This window comes from Dermacentor andersoni, chromosome 3, assembly GCF_023375885.2.
Source record: "Dermacentor andersoni chromosome 3, qqDerAnde1_hic_scaffold, whole genome shotgun sequence".
Classification (NCBI taxonomy): domain Eukaryota; kingdom Metazoa; phylum Arthropoda; class Arachnida; order Ixodida; family Ixodidae; genus Dermacentor; species Dermacentor andersoni.
In genome coordinates, this window is record NC_092816.1 from 36658633 (window position 1) to 36673151 (window position 14519).

The 14519-nt window shown below is 47.6% G+C and overlaps 1 protein-coding gene across 1 annotated transcript; it reads right to left on the bottom strand.

Moving 5' to 3' along the window:
- Nucleotides 1–1229: 1229 nt before the first annotated feature.
- Nucleotides 1230–5943, bottom strand: LOC126517716 (uncharacterized). Its single transcript, XM_050167510.3, has 2 exons — nucleotides 5102–5943; nucleotides 1230–3970 (listed from the first exon to the last, which is right to left on the bottom strand). Exons 1-2 carry the CDS (start codon nucleotides 5105–5107, stop codon nucleotides 1538–1540), a joined length of 2439 nt encoding a protein of 812 aa, XP_050023467.1. The 5' UTR covers nucleotides 5108–5943; the 3' UTR covers nucleotides 1230–1537.
- Between the last annotated feature and the right edge of the window lie 8576 nt (nucleotides 5944–14519).

Genomic DNA, 14519 nt, shown 5'->3' on the forward strand with positions numbered 1-14519 from the left:
TCCTCACTTCGCGACTCTTTTACGTGTAAATAACGGTGATTCCTCGAAATGCATATACGCCATCGGTTATTACACTCGTGGTCATCGTAAACAAACTAACAGTGGGTTTGCAGGATGTAAAGCCATAGCGCGTGCACTCGCATATGAGGTGCGCGTTACTGTACATTGGCCACGTTAAGAAGCTCGAGCACGCTTTAAGTATACTTAACGGCTGAAAGGGCCCTCGGTGTGTGATGAGGGAGCGCGCTCTACGCGCTCCAGCCTGGAAGATGCTGTGGATGGTCCGCGGGAGCTCATGCCTGCTATGGCTTCCGGCAAGGTGACGTGTTTCCACCCTCCTCGCACTTTCACCCTCTTAAGGCGCAGGTGGCGCGTAGCAAGCGCTGTTCGGTTTCACATTCGCACTCTTGTTTCGCGAGAAACTGAGTGTAACTGCAATATTTCTGCGCTCGTAATACGCACTGATACGCAACCAAATGGTCGTTCTTGGGTGGACCACATAATTATGAATGCTTCGAATCGTAAGGGTATTGTGTCGCCCTGCGATCTGTAATGAATACCGCAATTTGTGTGGTGCTGTACCTCTAATAGCAGCGTGAACAATTTCTATCACAAACCGCTGCTCCTGGCTCTCGCACCGCATGTCGAGTTCTCCAACTCGTCGTGGTTCAAGAACTGCAGCAACGGAGCCACGTTAACAAAGCGCGCGAAATGCAACGGCGGATGCGGGAGCGACATAACACGGGCGCAGTCTCCTAAAATCGCCGGTAAGCTGCACTCCAATGGCGTTGCGCCCGAACCCACTCAAGTGCGTCACTTTGAAGTTCGAAGCGCGGTTGCTACGCTTCTAAAGTGCGCGCCGCCTTGCATATATGTGCTATATTGCCAGGATGTTGCATTATATTTAAAATAACGTATAGACTCTTGCAAGGGCCGTATCCCTAATTCGGCAGCCCAAAATTTTGGGGAAAATATTCCAACGGAGAAGGAATCGCGCTCGGTGCCCCGACGCCGCGCGCGCGTATCAGCGAATTTCTTGGGTGCTGTGTACTCGCGCTTGCCGCTACTGTAAATGGAGAGAGCCAAGCAGTGACCTCTAATGCAATGGCGCATCCGGGAATCCGGTCTGCGTATAGGTCGCCGGCTGTGCCGGCACAATCTTGACCAAAAGGTTCTGTCCCGTGCACGGGCCGCACCTCGTCAAAATGATTGCAAAATAAGTGCGTCCCTTGCACGAGTCTATGCAGCATTCAATCATAGTTCTGATGAATGAGCTTGCAATTTTATTTGTGGCTCGAATGCGATACATTGATTTCAAAGCTTGCGAAATCAGCAGTTCACGTCTCACGCTTGTGTCTCTGGAGAGTCAATCCTTATTTCCTACTTGACCGCTTTGCCATGACTTGCAAGGCACACATGTTTACCTGAAAGCGAAATCGTTCTGCAGGTTTTAAACGTTTGCCACAGGTAAAAATTTCGAGGCAGTTGATTGTAGCAGTAAAGATATGTTATCCACTTCAACCCAGTCATTCATTGGTTATCCATAAATATACGGCGGTATTCGCGGTATGCTAAACCGAGCTGGCAGCTTGATCAGGAGGGCGTCACATCCAGGACAGTAAGGTTGGCCGAAACGGTTGAACAGTGAGCGGCTTCCAAAGAAGCTTTCTGGAACCACCAAGGTATCCGAAGGTGGTATCCTCGCGCGGACAGTTGACGTGACCGGCATGCCTTGCATAGAAGTTGGATCCTTCTGATACCGCCTCATGTGACTTGTGTTAGTCGTCGGTACATACCCGATTGTGAAAGATTCTTGCGCTTTCAATGTGTCTTGGTCAACCTGCGGGCGGGCAGTCGATAGCGGTGAACTTGTTGGAGAGCTGGGGCTCGTGATGGCTAGTGATGATGGCGACCTTGAAATGACCCATGGAGTAAACCTACGCACGTAAGCTGGTTTGTACCGCCTGGTCACACTGGTAGGAGCGGTAGGTGTAGAGCGGTCGTTGGCGTCTTCGTGGTTCAGCTCTGGCACTTTAGACAGCGAGTAAAATGAGGGACCGGTGGTCCCTAGCTCTTCAGCCGAGGTGTCCTCGCGCCTAATCTCGTCCTCACGTGACGAAGCGTAGTTCAACTGCGTCATGCTTTCAGCCAGAAACGCGTCTGCATTAGAACGCATTGTTACACTAGTGTCCGTCGAGGCACTTGATGACGTCACTTCATCGGTTTCTTCTATATATCGAGCGGTAGATGACAGCGTATGAATCGTCGTCGATTCTGCCATGGGTTCTGTTACAGAGGATGCCCTGACGGTTGCGCTGGAAGCACTATTATTTGAATTCGAAGCAACGGCTGTGACTTTGAGGCCTTCCCGTGTTACGGGAGCGTCTAACAAACCAGTCACTGACATACTGGCTGTCTTGAGCATGGCGGTCTCCGTCGTGTAACTTGAATTTTCTGCTGTGGCCACGGTGTCACCGTCCGTGGCTGGCTGAACCTCGTCGCGAGACGTGGAATCCACAACTTGCGTTGTTATTATAGGTGAACCATGATCGGGAACGGAAGCAGTTGTCTGCTTTGCATCATCATTATCATCGTCTTTTGCGTCTGCAACCAAATTTGATGCGTCTTCGGCAGGACTTGCGTGAATGGGTGCAGCTTCACTGGTTGGAAGAGTAAACAAGTTTGAAATAGTGTCATTGTCATTAGTCGATGCTACAGCTGGCAGACTGGTAGTGTCCGTGCTTGTGGCAGCTTCATTTTCAAGCGCTAACGTATGCACATCCATGTACGCGGTGGTTGCAGGCTGACCGGTACTGGTCTCCGTCGCGTAATTCAAGCTTTCTGCTATGGCGACGTTGTTGCCGTCTGTAGTTGACTGACCCTCGTGGAGAGACGTCTGTAATAAGAACACCGTGGAATCCACAACTTGGGTTGCAATTGTAGCTGAACCATGATCGGGAAGAGACACAGTTGTCTGCTTTGCGTCATGATCTTTTGCGTCTGCAACGAAATTTGATGCGTCTTCGGCAGGGCTTGGGTGAACGGGTGCAGCTTCCCTGGTAGTAAGAGTGAACAGAGTTGCCTCAGTGCCATCGTCGCCAGTCGATGCCGTAGCTGGCAGACCGCTACTGTCTATGTTTGTGGTAGCTTCATTTGCAAGCGCTGACGTATGATCATCCTCGTACGTGGCGGTTGCTGGCTGACCACTAGTGGTCATGTTTGTGGTGGCATCAACTATACCTTCATTTGAAAGCGCTGAAGTGTCATCATCCACGTATGAGATGGTGGCTAGCCGATCCGTAGTGGTCACACTTGTGCTAGCGTGAAACTGAATTTCATTAGCAAGTGTCGACGTATGACCATTCGTAGATTCTGGTGCAAGAGTCTGTGACGTCGCAGGGAGAGTTGCATCTGTCATGTGTCTTTCCGAAGTAGTTAACGCAGCAGACTGAGAGGAGACTGCAGTTTCTTGGGCGATGGAGTCGTCTTCTACATATGACTCAGGCGTGCTGTCACCGAACGTCCCTGAGGCTGGCACCAAATTCTCATCTGGAGCGAAGAGAGGTGGCGAGTACGTAGTTACTAAACCTTTCGTCGTCACCTGTGCGGTAGTTTCCGTTGTTTCAGGGATGGCTTCAGCGTGAGCCAAGGTAACCGGTACCGAACTGTCATCATCGAATGGCCGCGAATCGGTCGGCAACGCATCAGTTCCATTAGCCGACAAGAGAGGTTCCAGAGACAAACCCGTTGTTTCTTGCGTTTGCGGCCTGGTCACCATGTTTCCTGTAGGAGCGTAGGTTGTATTGTAAATTACGTCATTCGCCTCATACGGTGACACTGTGTCTGAGGGCGCAGTGATCGCGTCGCTGCTCCCGAAGTACCTTTTGAGCGCCTGGCCGGGCCACCAACAGGCAACACTTTGTGGCGCGAAAGAAGCCACGCTGATAGCCAGGAGCGATGCTGTGACTGCCTGCGTCAGGAAGAAGTAAAAGCAATTGTCAGGGCGATGTCACAGCTACATAATGAAGCGTTCATTTCAGGCAAATGTCAGACAAAGAGACACATGAAGGTATGCAGCACAAACGCGGTCTAGTTTCTGTTAGGAATGCACTGTCGTGTAAGCAAATCTCGATTTTGCGACGCAAAGCAGTCGCCGAGAAGCTGAGCTTCTCCCTCACATTTGCATGCGTGGCCACCAAGCTGGTTGTGCGCAGCACTCTACTTCTCATTGTGTTCTTTCGCTTTTTACCCTATCCCTTCCCTCGTCACAGCGGCTGAGATGTCCACCATGCAGTGAGGCAGTGCTATATGCGGTTTTCGACTTGCAATTGTATTTATCTTTCATTTAAAAGGTGTTCGCCGGTACGCATGTGTGGCGGCACTGTTCCAAGCGCGCATTCCTTTTTTTAAATCAGTGCTGTTGGACGGCGAATAGAAGGCGCTGTTTTCACAAGAACTCACGCATGTGCTGAGGCCCTGGTTTAACGCCATACTGCCGCGGATTTATTGCAGAATGCGAGTCTACACATCGCTAAGGCAACTTGCACTAGCACCGTTGAACGAGTCTATGACTTCGCCATCGGTGTAGAGCTCAGCAACAGTCAACTGAACAATGCCGATTTTGAAATACTTAGCAAGTTCACTTAGCAGGCAACATGTGTAACGACTAATGAAGTACATGCGCACAGGCGCTCAATGTACGCGCTCTATTCATCTATGGTTGAACCTTCTGCCCCCATCTCGCTTTTTCTTGCGCTTCTTTATTGCATCACAGCTTTCGACGTTATGAGTCAATCGGTGCGACGAATGATTAGAAAACGCTTCGTAAAACTAAGCATTTTGGAGTTATTGAAGCCTGTACGTCAATTCGTTATTACAGGATGTAATACGTTCCGGCAATACGACTTCTACTGTCGTCATACTAAGTCTCTAGCGCTCGACTTCGTTCCTATAGTCGTAATGCTTCCTATATATAATGTCACTAAAAGCACTTTCTACGTGGTAGTTGTCATAAGTACACGTGATGTACAGACATAGAACCGTTATCTGCACAACAGAGGAATCGCCAGAAATCTGTTAAGAGGAAAATCTCATAGCCCACCTTCATCTTGAGAGTCCCCCGGCGACTCGCCTACGCTGACTCAGCAGGAACGCGCGGCTGCTTCCAAGCGTACACGGTCCCGTTCTGGGCTCTGTCCCCCGGAACACTGCCGCACCACGTGCCCGCGTTTTAGGACGCCAAACCTAACTATGAGTACTGTTCGCTCTTCGCAGGATTCTTGGAAACGGTAGCGACAGTGGGGAAACTCCGGTGGGCGCACGACAACTGCCCCCTTCGTCGCCGGTGCCTGAATGCGGTGGTTCTTTGCAGAACAAGCCAACGGCGACCACAATGCGAAAGGCCAGCGAGAGAAAAAAAGCTCCCGCTAAGTTTCTCGGAAGCGGGCCAGTGGCTTTGTGCGCGGTGTCCACTTGAAGAGGAAAGCGCGGAGACGACGCTGTGTCCGCCCACTTTTCTTCACGTCGTTCTTCTTGTGTATTATATATATATTTTTTAACTTTTTATGTTTTCCATTTTGGTGCAGGAAGAAAACGGCTTCTTTCTGGTGTGCGGCACGTTGTAAGGCATTCTTTCTGCGCCGATTCCTTTGCTTGCCCAAAGAGTTCGAAATGCGTGGCATTTTCGTTGAAAAGCGGGAGTCTCTCCTTGATCGAACTATAGGATATCCGGCGTCGCCTCAAACACGGCCACTATGGTTGTGTATGACGGTTGACTTGAAGTAAAAAAAAAATAAAATAACGAAAGCCTTAAAACACAATGGCAAGCAGAACACCAAGCCAATCGTTCCTCTAGCATTTATCGTGTGTATCTAAATTGTTTTCGCGCTTGTCTTCAATACTAATGGTTTTGTGTAACCCACACACCGGGGCGTCCTATGCCCTACAGGTGCACAGGTGCCAGTTGACGGCTGCTACGCGCAGACGTTATGTGTCTCGGCACTGCTCACGGCAGTTAAGTGTTAGAAATGCAATCGCGTGTTGCAGCGAAGCGAGGGGCGTCCCAAGCAAGGCTGGCCAGTGATATCCGCGCTGCCGAGCCCTCAGCAAGGTGGGGTAGCACCGGAAAAGCCACGTGTGCTTCAACATCACGCAGCCGCTCTGCGAACAATTGATGAAACGACCGCATCATTGCGCGTTTTCTGCGTCGACGCACACTTGGACGCAGGTAGTTAAAACAGCAGAGATAGCTCGCGAGATAAGAAAGACAACACACGTACTCTTCGATCGCTTTAGCCAGATTTCTAGACAGGGTAAAACTTCATTGCAAGGAACGGCGAAGCACCTTTCTCCTGAAGTGAAAGTTCGCTCAAATGAAACTTACAAACTGCCTGTGAAGGCGCAGGCATGAAAATTTTGGAATTGTTCTTAACGCTGATCGAGAAGTCAGCTCGAGGATTTCGACCGAGCGGTATTTCGCGACAATCTACATTGAAATTGTACAGTACCTCTTTTCGGTATTTCTGTTAAGATATTGGAAAAGATGAAAAATGCAAGAAAGATGAGGCGAAGCACCCCGGCAAGGGTGGTTTACTGTTACATGTATAGTGTGAGCGAAATTCTAAACCTTTTAATTAACCTTCGCGTCCTTGCTCGTTGACCGCAGAACGCCCAAACACCATTCCCCGCCACGCAAGACTGAAAGAGCTTATTCGCTTTTATTTCAGGCAATGGAGAGTACACTTAAACAAAAAAAGCAATGGAATGTGTTTAGTAAGAAACCAAAAACCTAATAGTACAGAAATCATTTCGTTTTCGACTTTGTTTCGTATTAACCTTATTGGTTAGCTTAACCACTCACAACTAAAATTTCGCTGTAGGTCATCAAAAAATAATAATAAAACGCTACAACTGACCTTGCGTAGACTTTGTCACGCTGAAATCTGAATTTTGAGGCGCCACGCTCTATGTGGCAAATTTGATACGCTGGACTGGCCGGGTTAAGCACAACGCTAAGCAAGCGCAAAACTGGCCGTCGTAACTGAAGCACCGTATACGGTAACCTTGCTACAAACGAAACGGCAGAATGGCGATAGAATCATCTTCAGGCTATTGCCGGCCCAAGCTTCAGCAGCCTCCGTAATCGTTATGTGGGAGTTGCCGGAGAGCGCGCCTCGCCCCTCTGACCTTGGCACGCGGAGACGCGTCTGGCTCTTGCGACGGCATCAAGTGCTACTTAGGGGAGGCACGGTGTCATTTCGCAAAAAACGTTCGCCGGCGTTTGGCTTCCTCTTCGTGTCTCCATGTCTGGTGTTAGGTGGTCATCCGCGCTTGGAGGCGCCGAAGGCGCCACTATTACCGGAGTACTACGTGTGGCGACGGACTAAGAAACAACACTATGAAGCCCAGGGAGGACGAAGCAAGTAAAAGCCCAGGGCTAGTTAACCATTCTGTAAATTCAGCTGTAGAAGTAATTAGGACGGTGGGATGAAAGTGCGATAATGGAGGTGAATGAAAGTGGAAGACAACTTTTCCGCCGGTGGGAGTCGAACCCACGACTTCCGCACGACGCGTGCGGTGGCTCTGCCTGCAAAGCAGCGTTTAGAGCGTCTTTGTGCATAGACGCTTAAACTTTTGTACACCTTTAGGATATTTAGGGTGTCTTGGAGTGTTTTGCACCCAACGGTGCATTCTGTCATCTGGTACGTACAAGAATCACGCTTGTAAAGCACGTGGCGTTTAACCGCTTTCAGATCCTTTACGTGACAACTTGCAGAAGTTTCAGCCCCTGGTGCGGCGCCAAGCCCACCTTATATCACATTACATGGGAATGCGTTCAGAATCAACAATTCCTTCAAATAAAAGACCCGAGTGCGGAGCAGTGGGAGAGGGTGCTCTCCAGCAGCGACCCGGAAGTCCAGCATGGACTAGTAAGGCACGCTCGCCGAGTAGCCACCCTCAGTGGTGCCCTGGAATAGGGGCATCGACCCTGCGCAGATGGGGAAGAAGACCGTGAAGACGGCCGACCGCATCTGCCACCGCTAATTTCTAACCAATTAGAGCAAATAAAGTTTTTCCTCCTCCTCCTCCTCCTCAGCGCAATATTATGCGTATTAAGCAAAATAACACAGTTCATCACATCGGCTTGTGAAACAACGGGTGCAAGTGAACCTAATCAACACAGTTCTAAGGCAAAAAAAAAAAAGAATTATCGCAACTGCTATTTTTCTCTCCGCACGTATGTAATGAGTGAACATTGGTACCAACACACTGCATGCATATATATATATATATATATATATATATATATATATGTGTGTGTGTGTGTGTGTGTGTGTGTGTGTGTGTGTGTGTGTGTGTGTGTGTGTGTGTGTGTGTGTGTGTGTGTGTGTGTGTGTGTGTGTGTGTGTGTGTGTGTGTGTGTGTGTGTGTGTGTGTGTGTGTGTGTGTGTGTGTGTGTGTGTGTGTGTGTGTGTGTGTGTGTGTGTGTGTGTGTGTGTGTGTGTGTGTGTGTGTGTGTGTGTGTGTGTGTGTGTGTGTGTGTGTGTGTGTGTGTGTGTGTGTGTGTGTGTGTGTGTGTGTGTGTGTGTGTGTGTGTGTGTGTGTGTGTGTGTGTGTGTGTGTGTGTGTGTGTGTGTGTGTGTGTGTGTGTGTGTGTGTGTGTGTGTGTGTGTGTGTGTGTGTGTGTGTGTGTGTGTGTGTGTGTGTGTGTGTGTGTGTGTGTGTGTGTGTGTGTGTGTGTGTGTGTGTGTGTGTGTGTGTGTGTGTGTGTGTGTGTGTGTGTGTGTGTGTGTGTGTGTGTGTGTGTGTGTGTGTGTGTGTGTGTGTGTGTGTGTGTGTGTGTGTGTGTGTGTGTGTGTGTGTGTGTGTGTGTGTGTGTGTGTGTGTGTGTGTGTGTGTGTGTGTGTGTGTGTGTGTGTGTGTGTGTGTGTGTGTGTGTGTGTGTGTGTGTGTGTGTGTGTGTGTGTGTGTGTGTGTGTGTGTGTGTGTGTGTGTGTGTGTGTGTGTGTGTGTGTGTGTGTGTGTGTGTGTGTGTGTGTGTGTGTGTGTGTGTGTGTGTGTGTGTGTGTGTGTGTGTGTGTGTGTGTGTGTGTGTGTGTGTGTGTGTGTGTGTGTGTGTGTGTGTGTGTGTGTGTGTGTGTGTGTGTGTGTGTGTGTGTGTGTGTGTGTGTGTGTGTGTGTGTGTGTGTGTGTGTGTGTGTGTGTGTGTGTGTGTGTGTGTGTGTGTGTGTGTTCTTATTATGTGTTGCATTTTGCTCAGCCGAAACTTACACGTTTCTGTCTGCCAGAGGCGTGTGCAAATACGTTATCGCAGAATATTATTTTATTTTTCTTTAGTTATTTATTTGTGGTTATAAGAACTGACGCCTGAAGGAGGGGTAACAAAGGCGGCATAGACAGTGGCGCCACCTTTTCCTCTGGTGGCGATCAATACAGGCGTGCCGTGAAGGATGCGTGCGCATCTATACATACACCGCGCCAAAGGTGTTCGCGGCACGCGGCTAGCGGCGGCTGCGATTTTAATTTTAGCCGCCCCGATGATGTCCTCGACATTCTCGCTCATCCAGGAATAACCGATCATCTATAACCGCGCTCGCTGACATGCCGCCATCGGCGGGCCAGAAATACGCCTTTCCTCAGGAATATGCCGGATCGGACGCATCGTAAACCTTTTTTCCTTTTCTCTCTCTCTTCTTACGCCCCTTGTAAGGCCGAAATTCCTGCGCGATCCATCGGTAAGGCGAAATTAGGCAGTTCGAGCCATCCGGGCGCTAACTGTATTAACCGTGCGGATGATATTGCCTGCTGGTGTCGCAAAGTAGCGTATAAAACACCTCGTAGCACCTCACCACCTTACCATCGCCTCACCATCGCCAGAACTGAGCGACCAGACGAACGAAATGTTTTCGTCATCCTTAAACGTGACCAATGCTTTAGAATTAGTCGTTGTACACCGCACCTCCATCAATCTCGTGAAAGACATGAAAGTAAACCTTAGGTTTGCCTATAGTCCCTCAGGTCGGGTTGTTGTTGTTTTCGTCGCCTTTAGCATATGACACGTACTCACAAGGTAAGGCTTGGCCAAGGTTCTTTACGGAAACATAATAAAAGTCCTAGTACGTGGTGCTATTCCTCTAATACTTCGTCATGTGTGCGCCGCTTTACGACACCAGGTGGCAATACGGAAGTAAACCGCATACATAATGGCAGCAAATGCGTGCATTTGCTACATTTCCGGGAAAAAAGACATTCGGAAGATGCTTAAGCTTCGCCTTTCAGACTGGAACGCGATAGCATTCAAAGATCCCTGACTGTTTCTCACGCTTCCGGGCAACTGCAGCGTATGTAACTGTAACGTTTAGCGGGAAACGCTGGCGGCGAACGCTATGCACGAAGGCGGGCTTTCTGATAGAAACGCGGCCTCTTGCGTGGGCCGCGATGCGGCGGAGGCGAGCGCTATCCGGAAGTGTTGGAAGGAACCGGGCGCCGCTCCGTGGCCTCCAAGTAATTCGTGCGCCGGCGCGCGCAAAGGGCGGACGCCGTGGCCGGTCTATGAATAGTAGAAACGCTTGAAGGGTTTGAATTGTCGCGTAACGGAATTATGTTTTCTCGTATATTAAAATTACAATCCGACGCTATCATGTCTGTAGGTTATATGTAAGTCGTACTTTACGACTTTTCTACGTACTTCAGCTTGAGAAACTCAATTAGTTCAGTAACTTCCTCGCGCTACATGGGGGACCTGGGTATAGGTGGTTCGAAACTATTTTTTTGCCACAATGACGTGCCATATGTGCAAGTCATAGCCAGCCACACTTCCACACATGCTGTGGGACTGCACACAAAAACACCCCGACACTAACCCCACAACCCTCTCGTCGAGATGGTACGCTGCCGTGCGCAGCTCCAACCTTGACGACCAACCCTGGGCGACCCAGCAAGCCTGCAAGGCGGCTAAGAGGCAACACCTCGACGTCCCTACGTGGGAGGCCTAGGCCCAGTCACCACCTCTTGCTGGTTTCAATAAAGTTTATTCAGTGTGTTCAATGGGGCTGGTTGGTTCATCTTTAGAGTAAAAACAGGAACAGCGCAGCACAGTACGAGCGAGTACTCACTCGTCCTGTGTTCCGCTGTTCCTGTTTTTATTCTAAAGTTTATTCAGTCAGTCAAATGACGTGCGACGCCGGATATTCTGCGACACAGGGCGCTTAACGCTCTCGCGTTAAAAAAAAAAGAGAGAATTATTTACCGAGCGGAATTCTTGCTTGGCTAGCTTGTCCGTAAACATATAACCATTTACGGAATACCGTGTAATGATGACGTGGACGCCAATAGCAAAGCTAGTGGTGGCATCTTATGGTGCTTTGTGCAACAAGAACGCGTTAGAAACGTTTTTTTTTCTACTACGTGGGCGTTCCCATCTAACAGAAATAAAAATGAAACTGCATGCTCATATTTTACAGTAGCAACTGGGTGATAGATAAACGAACTCGTAAGCAAGTAAAGTGAAAGAAGCAGGACCCACTCTACTGAATTAAGTTGTTTTGTCCTCGTAAGCTAGGCATACCAACAAAGAAAAGAATGATCTGCTTTTTTAACGTATACCATTAACGTTTTTTTTTTCTATAACGCACCCCAATAAGAAGTGATGTTTAGTATAAAACGATCGAAACATATGCACATGTTCGTGAATGTGACGTTCAGGGAATGCCATGTGTAAACAAAATTGCCTAGATGACGAGTATAAGCTGACGTATAAGCTTGGAACCAAAACGATGACCCAATGTAGGTGCGTGGAATTCAAAAAATCCGAATAGTAAATGCATGAAATACTCGAAGATAAGTAGCTGAATGCACGAGAAAAAAACTTGTACCAGGACCGAATGCCTTCGAGGAACGGCTACACTTTGGCACATGGGAGCGAAGGTTCAATGCGAAGGCAAGATATGGCTTCGCTTGTATATTCTCCAAGAAGGCACTGAAGGTACGCTTACACTTCCAGCATTGCTGAATTTATTTTGTCAACACGGCATTGGCATCAGTAACCTCAAAAAGTCCGGCTCGCGTAATTTGTTTGTAATTGTGCGAGAAAATCATTTTGTTTAGACTTTAGCCATATTGGTGAATTTTTATACATTTTACTTGTTTGGTGGTAATGCTGAACATATGTTGCTGTAATGCTCGTAGTAGCGCTGTGTGAGTGCTGTGTTCATTAATTTCTATAATTAATGTCTTGCGTGCATTTATGTACCGTGCGTGTCTGCGTTTTGTTTTAATACTTTTCAAGTACGCTTTTAATATATGCACTGCAATGGCGTAGTGCATGACCAAATAGACTCAATTTCACTTTTTTACTGCGGTTGAAATCTGACATCGGTTTACTTGCCCTTTGCCTTGCGCAGAGGGTCCGATTCTCTGTCCAGTGGAAAATTTTGCACTTTTTGTTCGAGCCTTCCTCTATCATTGACGGAAATAAAATTAAAATTGAAAATTCAGATAGCCTCGTGGCAACAGACAACAAGCTCCACATTAAGAGACGAAAGCAAGCTAATAAATATGTGTTCAACGCTTTCATAGATTGAGTATTTAGGTGGTAAAGCGATGTAGAAAAACGAAGTTGATCAAAAAGAACTACCTTGAAACCTCTTATTACCAATATCTTTAATAAATCTGCATTGTCCTCTTCCGACTTTCCGCTTTGAAACTGTCGTTGGAACAATAAAAGTTGCACTACAAGAAAGTTTGAAGTGGCCCTTACAAGCTCGTCTACGTTGGCCCAGTCCCACTTTTTTCACACAGTTCTGACCTGCCCCCCCCGCCCCCTCCGTTTATGTCTTTTCTGCAATTTGACTGAATATCTAGGACAGCTCTTTTTACAATGTCGCCGCTTCAATTTGCGGAGCAACATTTCAAAAGCGTGGTGTGAACTTCGCTCTTCCTTTGATACTTTTATTTGTGTGCTACCACTCTAGGTGTTAGCCGCAGATTGTCGCGCCATCTTCGATGTTCTGAACGCGACTGAAATTGTGCTCTATTCTTTTATTCGTATAGTCGAACTACCTCGTTATAACGAATTAATAGATATTGCGAAGCAAGTGAAATTTCCCTTGAATTTTCCATAGATGTTCACATTACTGTAAATGCCATAAATGTGTATAACGAAGTAATTTCGCTGCAGCTGCAACTTCGTTATAACGAGGTTTTACTGTATTCTCACTTTTTGACTCCATCATCTAGTTTTTACTCACTTCCTATCTTTAATAAATATTTAGTGCACGATATTATCCTCCAGTAACACCGTTTCAACTCATTTACCGCTATGTGAAAAAAAAAATTTTTTTAACCATCCTACCGCCACGTTCATGGCCAATCACCCAGAGCAGGTTGCGCCGCTCCACTGAGGAAGAAACAGCCAATCAAACTTGGCATACACTTAACTCTTCCGGTCAATGAAACCGAAATACCAATGCACATCAGAAAAGCTTAAAAGAAGCAAGCGTTGGAATGTGTACTGTCCCACCCAAAGCACCAGGTTGCAAAAAGAAAGAAAAAAGTCATGCGGATGCACACCGTTAGCTAGACGCCAGGTCATGTAGCAAAGGTTGGCGTAGAACATTACCAGCAAAATAATAAAATAATCCGTCATATCAATACAAGAACGCGTTCAATTGTACTGCACAAGTTCCAACGCACGCACAGCCTTTGGCTCGTTCATTAATGACTTGACGTCAAAGAGATTTTTGGGTCCACCAAGAAGACTGATATATATATATAAGGCTGTTTTTTCCAAATTAAGTACAGCATTCTTATGAAAAAAAAATTAAAATGAGAGGAAGTCTATATAAGGACAACAATATGTAGATCATAAAAGAATGAACGTTACAAGTGGCTCATACGGTAGCACGTATTGCAAGAAAAAGGCACCATAGATTTTGGTGTTAACTTATCTGACACAGGCACTTAAGGATATAATAAATCCTCCCATAGCTATGCTAACTCATAACTCCTAAGCCCATATAGAAGAGAAATGAATTAATCGGAATCGTACGCCTTCCAAGCTATCAATCTGAGCCGCCATCTAAATATAATCCACAATCTAATCGACTTCTGAAGTGGATCGCACACCATTAAAATACCATCAGCACAAAACAAGAATATATGTTTGTGCAGTACCGGTCATATAAATTAAACTGATTGCGTATTCCACCAAAGCAATAGCGTTAAGTGTGTGCGCGTGTGCGCGCGCGCGCGCGCGCGTGTGTGTGTGTGTGTGTGTGTGTGTGTGTGTGTGTGTGTGTGTGTGTGTGTGTGTGTGTGTGTGTGTGTGTGTGTGTGTGTGTGTGTGCGTGCGTGCGTGCGTGCGTGCGTGCGTGCGTGCGTGTGTGTGTGTGTGCGTGTGTGTGTGTGTGTGTGTGTGTGTGTGTGTGTGTGTGTGTGTGTGTGTGTGTGTGTGTGTGTGTGTGTGTGTGTGTGTGTGTGTGTGTGTGTGTGTGTGTGTGTGTGTGTGTGTGTGTGTGTGT